Source organism: Gymnogyps californianus, chromosome 5, assembly GCF_018139145.2.
Source record: "Gymnogyps californianus isolate 813 chromosome 5, ASM1813914v2, whole genome shotgun sequence".
Taxonomy (NCBI): Eukaryota; Metazoa; Chordata; class Aves; order Accipitriformes; family Cathartidae; genus Gymnogyps; species Gymnogyps californianus.
This window is the reverse complement of record NC_059475.1, coordinates 40515289-40527875: the sequence shown is the minus strand read 5'-3', so window position 1 is coordinate 40527875 and position 12587 is coordinate 40515289. Positions and strand designations below refer to the sequence as shown.

At 43.2% G+C, this 12587-nt stretch overlaps 1 protein-coding gene across 2 annotated transcripts in view; it reads left to right on the top strand.

Annotated features, from left to right (window-relative positions):
* The first annotated feature begins 7987 nt into the window (after positions 1-7987).
* PRKD1 (protein kinase D1) overlaps positions 7988-12587 on the top strand; it is a 150248-nt gene continuing 145648 nt past the window's right edge. For both annotated transcript variants that reach the window (XM_050897979.1, XM_050897978.1), the window contains exon 1: positions 7988-8271. In XM_050897979.1, the coding sequence (XP_050753936.1) occupies positions 8080-8271 (192 nt within the window). In that variant the 5' untranslated portion in view covers positions 7988-8079. The remainder of the gene's footprint in view (positions 8272-12587) is intronic.

Genomic DNA, 12587 nt, shown 5'->3' with positions numbered 1-12587 from the left:
ATGCTTGTATGTATGTTAGTAAGTGAAGAGTACTTCAAGAACTTTGTGTGCTGGTTTTGGCTGGGATAGAGTTAAGTTTCTTCATAGTAGCTAGTATGGGGCTATGTTTTGGATTTGTGCTGAAAATAGTGTTGATAATACAGTTGTTTTTGTTACTGCTGAGCAGTGCTTACACAGAGTCAAGGCCTTTGCTGCTTCTCCCAACACCCCACCAGTGAGTAGGCTGGGAGTGCACAAGAAGTTGGGAGGGGACACAGCTGGGATAGTTGACCCCAACTTACCAAAGGGGTATTCCAGACCATATGAAGTCATGCTCAGCATATAAAGCTGGGGGAAGAAGAAGGAAGGGGGGGACATTCGGAGTGATGGCGTTTGTCTTCCCAAGTAACCGTTACACATGATGGAGCCCTGCTTTCCTGGAGATGGCTGAACACCTGCCTGCCAATGGGAAGTGGTGAATGAATTCCTTGTTTTGCTTTGCTTGCGTGCGTGGCTTTTGCTTTCCCTATTAAACTGTCTTTATCTCAACCCATGAGTTTTCTCATTTTTACTCTTCCGATTCTCTCCCCCATTCCACCGGGGGGAGTGAGTGAGCAGCTGTGTGGTGCTTAGTTGCTGGCTAGGGTTAAACCATAACACTTTGCTATCATAAAAAACAAATTTAACTAAAATACAGTATAACTGATTTTCAGTAGCATACATATTTTACTAACTGAATTATCAATCTAGTTTCAAGAAAATTACCAAAATATAGCAAACACACTAGCTGCTTGTTGAAAATTATCCCCTGCTAAATAGTAAAAATCATGTCATCATTTCTGAAGAGGAAACAGCTGTTATATACTATTACAAAGTCTGACTCTCAGACCCAGAAATTTCAGGTCACTGCAGCCCAGAATTCTGTAGAACTGTATGACAGTGACATTCAGGAGACTGTTTAGTGAAATGGTGCTATGTAAACAATAAAAAAAGTGTCCTTCACACAGAATATACTATTCAGAAATCATCTAAGAAGTAGCATTAAGAAATTTCTGAATAACAACTGTGCTGTGTCTTCCTTTAAGATACAATGACTACCTCATTTTCAGTATCCTCAGGATGGGAAGCACGTGTCTCAGATAGGAGTTTTAAGCAGCAACGACCGCCTTGTTCCAGAAGTACCATGCTCCTCAGAACCAGAGAGCTAGTGAGGACAATTTGCACAAATATGCACAAACAATGCCAAGATACTCATGCTTATCTGAATGCATCAGTTATTCTATCGTCAAGCCATAACAAACATCCTCAAAGCATACTTTGGGATAAATGGAGCCTGTCCTATCCCACAATTTTTCAAGTATAGTGAGGTCAGTTTGGAGCACAGAGACAAAAAAAACCACCAAAAAACCCTCTTCCCTCCCAAACCAACACATTTTTTGCTCAAAGAAAAGAAACAGACTATGCAGATGTTTGACACAAGAAAGCCCTATCCTGCAATCTTTCAGATCCTATTTTAATGTTAATCTATCTTGTATGTCCATGGTCAGTTTGCCCAGAGATAGGCTTACATAGGCAGAAAATAGTTTTTCCAGCCTAAATCAGATTTTAACTTCCATTCCCAAGATACAAAAAAATGAAAAATCTGATTTTTTTTGTGATCCATTTATAAAAAAATACTACATTGAGTTGTCTCAGATTTTTAAACTTGAGTTTTGAATTTTTAAGCTTAATGTTTTTAAATGTTTTGTCCTAATTATCTAAAACATTTAGCAGAAAGTCATGGAAGATAATACTCCAAAACTTTCCTTTTAGAAATGCTGAAGCAATTTCAAGAATTGGAAACATTTTTTTAAAAAAACAACAAAAACAAAACAATTTGGGAGATTTACTGACAGTATTCACGTCAACCATTTAGATCTTAAAATGTTATAATTTTCTCATGGAAATAAGTAGCTCATCAGAAAATCCCTAACCAGTTCTACAGCTAATATCTGCTTCTTTTCTCCAAATAAATACCCAGGAGCTTATCTGTAAAACTATTTTGCCAGTATTTCAGATATCAGCTCCATTTAAGTTACCAGTTCAGCCCCTAACACAATACCGATCCCAGATCCAGTGACATTTGCATTTCCAACTCTAGTGTCCTTTTACTTTCCATCACAGTCTCCACATTTCTTCCCAAATTTCATTCCATTGTATTTACCAGTCTGTTTTTCTCTCTCTTCATTGTTTGTTTGGTTTTTTTTTTTCCCAATGCTCTGCTTTTGAACCAAAGAGTGTTTGCTTCAGGAGAGAAGTTATGGGAGCATGCAGTCCACTTTCCGCATCATTTCAGCATCTGAAAACAGCAGGAAAAAAAATGGTTTCACTTTTGTAGACCTGTCTTTAATAAAGCATGTTTTGCTGCTTAGTAAGAATGCAAATAGCACAGTCTGTATTCAACTGTAGAAACAGGAAAAGTTCACATATTCTTAACATAAACAGACTTGGCTGAAAGTTCAGTGTTAAAATCTAAGTCTATATAAAGAATATGTAAACCATATCTAGATGCAAGAGCTACTCCTTGTAAAACTTCAGGTTTCTGCTCAAGTTTGTTAGTTGGAATAGACAATACATTATCTGCATTTTGTAGATCATAATACAATGAAAAGTAACTTCTGGAAATATTGATCCGCTGCCAGCAGAAAAGACATATTGGATAATGCTGTCATCCATAATGCCTTTTTTGCAAGCAAATGGCTAGCACAGTAACATTGTTAACAACAATGAAAAAATAAGCCTAGTAGGGGGCAAAAGAAGTTATGGAGTATTTAGATAGTTTTTCAAATAGTGTCAGATAAACCCAGAATATCAGGTTATTTAAATATCTTGCTGAAGCAATCACAAAACAATAAATACTTACCTTTGAAGATTAGTGGATGGGTGAGATACCGGAAGATTCAGAGTAGAAAAAAAGTATTTAGGGCATTACCGATGTATGAAAGTAGTCTAGAACAATAAAAAAAATTTAAACACTGGAAGACAACACTGAAATCAGTATCAGGCCAGCACTGATTTGTTGTAAAAGACAAATCATACCAAACTAATCAAATTTCCTCCTATTACAGAGCATAAGCAATAGGTGTGATGTATTCTGACTGATGAGGTTTTTGACATAGTCTCATAAACCATTCTTCTCAGCAAACAGAGGAGATCAGGCTGGGAAGAAAATATTATAAAGTGGATGCAAGACTAGTTGGGTAATAACACCCAAAGAGTATGGGTGTGATGGAATTCCATGGGAGTCTGTACTTCATCCTGTTTTATTCAATCCTTTACTAATGACTTGAATAATGACTATACCTTTTAAACTTATGGATTATAGAAAAAGGAGACAGACTGCAAAGGCCATGGAAGCACTTGTGATTCGAATTCAAATGATCTTGACAAATTGGTGTAACGGCCTGGAAAAATAGGATGGGTTTCTATACAGATATGTGAACGTAGGATGCTTGTGCAGGAATAATCAACTTCAGATACACAGAAATAGGAACAAAATAATTACTTAGCAGGAAGAGACCTGGAGCTTATAATGGACCGTGCTCTGCATGCAAGTCAATATGCCAAGAAGCTGGACTGTTCGAAAAAACAGCATTGGGATGCCTGATCAAAGCAGTAAGCCTAGAGGTGTGTGTGTGGCTCAGGAATGTGTGAGATGAGGGAAACAGAAAAATTTTAGTGGTAGAATGCAAAAATGGGTATTGGCCTGATTCAGCAACAAAAAGTGTCTTTGCCTACTTTAACATATGATCTGTTGTTGCAGGTTGAGAAGGTAAATTTTCAAGGATGAAAAGCTGTCATTATCTTCACCAGCGGCTCGGAGAGTCCCTCTTCCACAGGCACCTGCTCTGTGTGGAACAGCCTATGGAGTCAAGCAGAGGTGAACAAGTGGAAGTGACCTAAGGAACAAAGGGTTTATGCCAACTCACTTTCTTCCTGGACAGATGATGCCTTCCTTCTGAGGTAGAAAAGATACATTTCTTTCAAGGGAGAAAGAAAGATGACTATCTTTACATCTTTGAATTCATGTGTGCTGTCACAGATAACAAAATCTGCCTGTATTTTTTGGATCCCATTAAGAATATAATAAACAGCTAAAGGCAATTATCTTCCACTCTGACCTTGGGAAACAAAGAAGTTACCACTGTACTGAGCCCAAAAAGCTTGTGTGTGAGTAAACTCTCAGTCTAAATTGAAAACATTAAAAAAGGTTATCTGTCACTTTCTTTGCTTATTCATTCAAATGACTAACTGTTTTCATGGTTAAAATTTCAGCTTTATTTCCAGTCTCACTTTCTATCCAGCTTCCAGAGACTGCTGCTTCTTACTGCTTTCTCTGCTTTAGTCCTATTCTTTTCTCCTTGCCAAGATACACTATACTATTGAATATACTGCCAAGCAACCTATTTTTCAAAATACTGATCCCAGAACTAGATATGATATTCCACTATCTGCCTCATAAAACCACTAGTAATCATCTCATTGTAATCACTTGTGTTCTAGTCTCTACATAAACGTATCAGAACTAAATTTTAGGTCAACAACTTTGACCTAAAAACTAACACCATCTGCGTCAAAGAAACTGCCTTATAGAATATTCTCCATTGTTTAGGCATATCCTGCATTATTCTTTGCTAGGTGTTTGATTTTTTTGAATTAAAATATATGCACCATATAACTGCTTGTGTTAAAGAGCAGAAAGATAAATGGCTAGCTGGCTGTTCAAAAAGGACCAGTTACATCACAGACAGAGAAAAGCAGAAAGCAATAAAAACTTCATGAAGGGGATGTTTCTTATTCCCAATAAACATAACAGAATTCTGCCTATACAATGTAGTAAGCTGAAAGAAAAGAAGAAAGATTCAGAAAGGCATCTAAGTGGAGGGTCAAGTACACAATCCATGAGAACATAACATAGACCACTATTCACCCTTCATACTGTAGTAATACAGAGTAATTAGAAGTAACATTACAGCAACTGTACCTTGGGGGCACCTGGGAGAGGTTTTCATAATGTGATATTACAGTGACTTCCTCTGCTGACTGCCCACTTCCTGTATGTAGCTAGATGCATAAACTTTGTAGCCATGTGCAGCAAACTCGTTTTTTCCCTGCAAGTTCATGTGGCAGTTCATGTACTGCTTAATTGATCTGTACAGGTGCAGTGAAACCTAAACTTCCAGTGGTTTTTCCAACTGTGCATGTACAGAGCGGCTCAGCCAGGCATGCACGCTGTATCAGGTCACAGGGAAGAGAACAGACTGCTGCGGATGGTCTTTTCTCCTCCCTGGTATCAGCGCAATAATTATCCCATCTGGAAGGATCATGAAAGAGATGACATTTTAGTCGGTACAACAGGCCGGGTTGTACTCAGCACCACATCATGCACTTTCACTGAATCCTTTTATAAATAGCATTTGTATATGACTGGCTGACACAGCGCTGAAGAAGTCCTGTCCTCATCTATTCCGATTACAAAGGTGTATTCAACATGGCCGATATACACTAATGAAACGACTCAGCAACCTACAACTTTTTAAAAATAATGTAATCCTTCTTTTTGAAGAAAAACTTGTGCCCATGTCTGCACAGAGGATGTGGATCTGTGGGTGAGTCACAACCTATGAGCTCCATCACTAGATTTCACACAGATGAGAAAACCAAGGATATATAATTCTCAGTATTGCTACTGCTACCTCTCCTCTTTCGTTATTTTAAGAGTTGCAAAAGAGCTATAACACAGTGTATAGTAGCTAAGGTTATATACAGCTGTCATCTTTCCACTCTTTCCCTTGAAAGCAAATGTCATCATGTGACTCATGCTGTGAAATGCTCAATTATGTGACCCTATAATTAGATATGGCAAGGGCAGGAGAAAGGGGGACAACTCACCACCCCTATTACCATCAGAGCCACATCTGCTTTTGCCACAGTGAGCTGTAAGGAAGAAGCACTCTGAGAGTAGTTGATGGCACTTATGACACTTTACTGCATTCAAGGATCACCTGAACAACGAAGCAAGGCTGCAGGATCTTCTAGTATGCTTCTTGCAACAGGGGAGAAGTAGGAACTACAGCACTCAGAAAAAAACTACCACCGGCTACCTGATGTGGCTCTGGCCTTGCGTTTGCAGTTGAACTTATGACAGCCATTCAGGGATGGCACCTGGACCTCACATGCCCTTCCTGCTACAGATTCACACATGGACCTCACAGTCCTCCTGTGCGGACTCCTGTATAGGATAGCTGGCTGGGCCACGGGATCATGGGAAGCTTGCAGTAGTTATAACGCCTCAGCAGGCTTTGACCTGGGAGTATAAACATACACACTCCAAAATATCCAAGCACCAAAACGTCTAGTATACAGGGAGCTGTTAGGAAACAGCCTGTCACAGCGCTAGCCAGGGTACACTACTGTACTGAAACTGATTCATTCCTAAGGAAATACTGCAGACAACAGCAAAATTAAGTATGATTTTCAACAGCAAAGCCAAAGATTATGGTTGAAGATGATTATTACTCCTAATGCGATACGAAAAAGTCTACTAAGTGGGACTAGTAACCATCTCATTCTAGAGTGCTGACATTTTCAGCAGATTTGGTAGTCTGTAGAAGGTGCAGATTAAAATGGAACAATTTCAAAAGAAAATTCACCAAAGAATACACTGATTCAAAAATTATACAGACAGTAAGGTGCTCTCTGTGTGTGAACATCCCAGGTGGGAAACAAGCTGCCAACAGTAAAATAAGTCCTATTAAGACAGCTGATCAAAATGAAACAGCACTGCAGCTGTACATTTGGTCAAAAAAGCAGTTTGTAAAGAAACAGGTCATAAATTTGATCAACCACTGTACTTACAAACATACATTTAGTACTGCCATCCTTACAGGTGCCATATATATAGCTTAAGAGTTTCTCTGTTGGTACCTAAAATCTTTACAGTTCACATTTCCACTGCCTTCACAGATTTCCAAGTGGAGATTAGGGATGGACTTTTCGGACTAAACGTTGCCTGCCATTGGTGCTGCTTGCGCAAACAGATGGGGCTTGCACTGATCCCGAGAGCTGGGAAGAGTAACTCATCCTGGTTTTAGGTGGCAGGGAGCTCCTCCTTAGCACAGACTGTACCTGAGACTGGAAGCTGTTTTAGAGAAGAGATGGGTGCGAGCTGTGCCATGTTTCTTCCCCAGAACCTACGGGGGCTGCTGGAGGAGGCGGCACGGTGCCGACCGGAGTGGCCGGCCGAGGCCGGGCAGCGGAGCCGGGGCCGGGCCGGAGCTCCCGCTGCCCTGGCACTTTTTTCCGTCCTCGGGGGCAGCTGCCACCACCCTGCCCGGGAGAGGCTACCGTGCTGCCTGCCGGCGAGGGAAAACCCCGACTCTCCTCAGGCTCTGCCTCCACCTGCGGCCCGGGAGGGCGCAGAGGACCGGGCGAGGCGGGATGAAGGCGGCTTTGAGGTACTGCCCAACGAGGGTGACCGGGGAAGGGGAGGCTCTCCCCTCCCCAGCACCGCAGCCCGCTGACTGGGCCGGGTGCGGAGACCAGAGACGGCTGAGGCGAAGCCCCGCCGCGGGGGGACCAGCCGACCCCGCGTGGGCTGGGCGGCCCGGGGGCCGCGGGGCCGAGCTCAGCCCCTGCCGCCTGTCGGGACGCGGCCGCCGTTTGGTGGCGGAGCGGCGCGGCGCGGCCCGGCCCGGCCCAGCTGGGCGGCGGGCCCGTCCCGGCGGAGGGCGCGGCGCGGCCCGTCCCGCCCCCGCGCCGCGCACAGCGCCAACAGCCGGAGCGGCGGCAGCACCTCGGCGGCGCTGGGCCGGGCCCCCCCGTCGCTCTGCGCGTCTCTCTCGCCGCCTTTTCCTGTCTGCATCCTCCCCGGTCCTCCGCCCCCCCCCCCCCCCCCGCCATTTTCACCCGGGAGGAGCTCGGCGGGACTTCCCTGAAACTTCGCGGGGGAACTCGCCCGGCGCCTCTGGGGCGGCCGCAAACTTTTCACCGCGGTGCCCGTCTCTCCCCCTCCGTCCCTGACCCCTCGGCTCCGGTGGCGGCTCCGGCGGGAAGTTTTCGATGAGCGCCCCTCCGCTGATCCGGCCGCCCAGCCCGCTGCCGCCGCCGGGGGCTGCTGCCGGCGGCGGCGGCGTCGCCTTCCACCTCCAGATCGGGCTGAGCCGGGAGCCGGTGCTGCTGCTGCAGGACTCCTCGGGGGACTTCAGCCTCGCCCACGTCCGGGAAATGGCTTGCTCCATCGTCGACCAGAAGGTAAGAAGAAACCCTCCAACCGAGCCCCCTCCCGCCGCCCCCCGGATCCGCTGCTCGCGGGCGCTGTTGGTGGCTGTGAACTTTCCTCTCCCCGGCCTCCCGGCGGCTCGGCTCCGGGGCTAACGAGACCGATCGCAACTTTCCTGCGCCTCTCCTCCGTTGCTGCCGGCCCCGCTTCCCTCACCCCGGCCCCCCGCTCTTCCTCTGCCGCCCCTCCGGCCCCGGTGCCGAGGAGGCTCCGTGCAGGATGCTCGCATGCGAGCTTGACTTTTATTTGTTGGCAATGGATGCGATTAGCTGTACTAATACCTGTTATTAAAAACAAACCCCAGCCGGATCTATCTGCCTGCTTTTTAATGCTGCGGAAGGAGGGGGGAGGCAGAAACCTGTCAGCTGTGATGGCAGCGCGGCGCCCTGGGGCAGTTTGCGCGTTGTCCCGGCCTCTGCTGGGAGAGGAAACTTTCCACTAAAAAAAAAAAAAAAAAAAAAGGCAAACAGCAACAAGGAAAAACCAACCCTGAGAGCCCAGGATTCAAAGCGGCGCGCAGCGCTTCGCACGCCTATCCCCCGTGCCGGGCAGCCCGGCGGAGCCGTGAGCCGGAGCCGGGGGTCAGCGCAACGCCCGCGGTCCTGCCTGCCCGTGGGACGGTGCCAGGCCGCGGGGGTGGGCGCTGCGCCGGGGGGAGAGGGGTCTGCGGGGCGGGCTGGCGCTGGGTGCCAGCCCCGGGAGCTGGCAGGTGGCCGCGGCGCAGGAGGGGACTGAGTCAGCCCTCGCTGGCAGCTGCTGCGGGCGGCGGTGGGTCACTGGGCGGGAGGGTGGGGAGCGCCGGCCGGCTGCTGCGGTGGCTGCGGGGAACAAAGGTGGCACCGCCTGCGAGGGTGGCACTCGCCGCTGCTCCGCTGGAACGGTAGCATCGCTAGGCACGGTTCACCAGGACTCTGGTAAAATCCGCGCAACGCGCTAAAATCCACCTCGCTTGCGTCTGAACCTCCGCTGTCCTCTGCCTTTTACGATTTCTGTGTTTTAACAATCAGGTTGTATACTAAAATAAAGTTTTACTTTATCAGTGTTTGTTGTGTGAAAGACCCACGTGAAAGTATCGTAGTGATTGCAAAGGATAAAAAAAAAAATAGATGTTCAGGATGGTTATAATGGAAAAAAGTTGGGCTTTTTCCCCCCTTGTGTTTAACGAGGTAAAATAATTTCAGGCAGGGATTTTTTAAATTTTTTTTTTCAAGTTGATAGCTTTGCCTTACGTCTGTTTGCAGATCCCATCAATCTGAACTTCACTAAATAGCAGAATTTCCTTTTTTTTTTGAAGAGCGACTAATGAAGTGTTTTCAAAAAAGTATGAAATCCGCATCTTCATTCCTAAATTTTGTATTTTTCTTAGTTTAAGAAATGGTTACCTGCTTTATTAAATTCGGTTCTGAAGAAAGGCATACCTTTTTGTTTAACATCACCATATTTGCTTTCAAAGCTAGGCCAAAACTTGTTACTTGGTCACATATATGTCAGAAACAAATACTTTTAATATTTCACTATTCATGAGTTATTGTGCTAGCAATAATGGAAACATTAAGATTGTTGCATGCATTGTTTATATTTTTATGCTTGAGTAGTTTATTAATTTCATGGGTTTACTATAAACTTGAGTCTAATCCTAATTTCCTAACAATGTACCATTGTCTAAAGAAAATTGAATGTGATGGCTTGTGCTCAAAGAGTCAGACTTATTTGAATAAGTACTGACATAAAAATTTTGAACACTTTAATTTGTTGCAGTTTCCTGACTACATAAAAGAGAGCATCATTTAGCTGCTTCTCTACAGAGCACGCTTGAATGAGGAACTTTCTTCTAGTCACACTTTCTCAGAGCCCAAACGTCTGCTTTTCCAAGGCTATTGAGAAGGAAGTGGCTCAAAGAAAGGGAAAACTGGAAGAAAGATATGCTTTGGGGTTTTGGGGTTTTTTTTTGTTTTTGTTTTTTTTTCTTGTCAGGTGGTGGCCTCCATCTCTTCCACTCTGCAGATTAATTTGTATGTTGTTTAGTTCTCAGAATCTCTGTTTTAAGCTTAAACCTGCAAGTATGTCTGTATACATGACTTCACTAACACATATCGTTTCATTAAACATGACGGGATGGTTTGCATGTACAAAGTTACTCAGCATACTGGCAGAGGCCCTCTTTTCAAAAAATTTACATGGTATCTAGAACTGTTACGAGGTAACTTTTTGTGTGTTGTAGATTCATGATTTTCTCTTTTCCTGAAATGATTTGAAGCATTGGTTACTCTTGATTTTACGAGAAAGATGTATTTGCTTATCACAGTCAAGCAGAAGACTATACTGTAAAGAATATTTTATTGAAATCTCACACTATTTTCAAATTTCTTTGGGTCCGTAAAGTAGTGGCCTACCAGTTAACAGTTTTGTCCCAAAGTCTCTGTTTGGTCTGGATTGTTTAAGCAGCATGTAAGGATGAGAAAATGTGATTTTGTTTTTCTGTTCGGCTGTCCTGTTAGGCTGCTAAAATCAACTCTGTCTCTGTGGTGTACTGTTAAATATTTAAGCAGTCCTCTTGTACACAACTTTATTTTTAGAATTGTGCCGAATTCTCTTCAGTATCAGTGTCAGATGATCTGTTTATAGAGAGCATCTTCCGTGGTAATGTGGGTATACCTGATTCAAGATATTTATGACCCTTATTCTGCACAGATTTATACACCAACTTATTTTAGTGCTGCTCAAAATTTATGTTAAATTGAACTAAGCTTCTCAAAGTGTGCAGAGTGGAGCCTATTTAGGCCCGAGTAGGATGTTAATATAGAGGGTGTGTGTGTATAGATGTATTTATGTATGCATGTGTGCAAATATGTATAAACCCACCATATTTCTATATCTTTATATGGTGGTTTTATATATAAATAATATATAATATACACACGCATGCACATACATAGAACTGTTATTGCTATGTATAATTTAGAAGTTTATATTTAGATATAAACAAGTATTTGCATATATTTATACTAGTGGACTCTAAACAGCATCTGAAGTGCAAAGGTTAGGTTTTCTAATTTTGGTAGAGAATACAATTACATTAATAATCTAATGTATATGATGTGAAAAATGGAATGAGCAAAGTGTGTCTTTTTCTCCATTGTCCATGAGAGGCATTCTTTCAGGACTTTCATCCTGAGATAGCTGTATGGAAATTTTCTTAACAAATCTGAAGAGGAAATGGTACGTACCAGTTTCAGGCATAAATTCAAACACATTTAAATCTGTTCAGAACTGCTCTGAAGACAACAAAATTTGATTCCTTTGAGCTTGTGCATTTTGTTTGTCTTTCTTAGAACCAGTGAGATGAAAACCTTGAGACTTGTTCATGTGGGGTTATTTTTTCTTCAGTTGAAATGGAATTTTAGCATTTAGATGATGATGCAGTTGACAAGAAATGAGGATCAACTGCAAAATGTGTCAGTGTTTGACTTCTAGGCTGACTCCCCCACAAGAACAGTGGGAGGATATTGTAAAATACAGTCTTTGTTTTCTGAAGATAAATAGTTTGAATTATTGGCCTTTTTGGGTTAGCTGCACACAATAGAACCACTTCTCCAGGGCGAAAGTGTAATGCAAGGCGCACTAAGTAGGGATGGGGCATATTTTTAATTGTCTGGAATTATCATGTTACCAAAGACTTTTTACTAGCAAAAGACAAAGGAAGGAATCTTTATACAAATTTTTATACAAATTCATACAATTTTAATTCAAAGGGGAAACTAGTTATTATTTATATTTTCTGTTTATTTGAAATTCTTTGTCATTGTTATACCTCGCATACGATGTGTTGGGCTACTGTAGTGGCATTGCCAAGTTTTGAAAACTTTGAGTTCTCAAGTAAATAAATGATGCAACGTTATTTGACTTGAGAATGTGGGTCTTATAAAATAGCCGTTAGGTCAGCTGTTAAGATCAGATGTTGGCTAGACCTTCAGCATTTGAAGGCAGAGAAGTTGCGAGCAGTAGGAAACACAGACAACAAATACAAGAAACAAAATTTGATCTGAAACAGAGGAAACAAAATTTGATCTGCATAGGCTGTGTGTAGTTCAGACTGATTTATAAAAGTAGTGTTGTAGATGGTTCACGGGTTTGGATGATTCTGAAATTTCACAGTAGGAAAGAGAAAGTAACAAATGGAAAGTAGGCCATTTCAGGAAGGGGAAAGGACAAAAAGAAAAGTAATAAAAAGGTGGTTGAAGTGGCATACTGCAGCGGGAATACCGTGCCCAGAGTCATCTTTATGTAA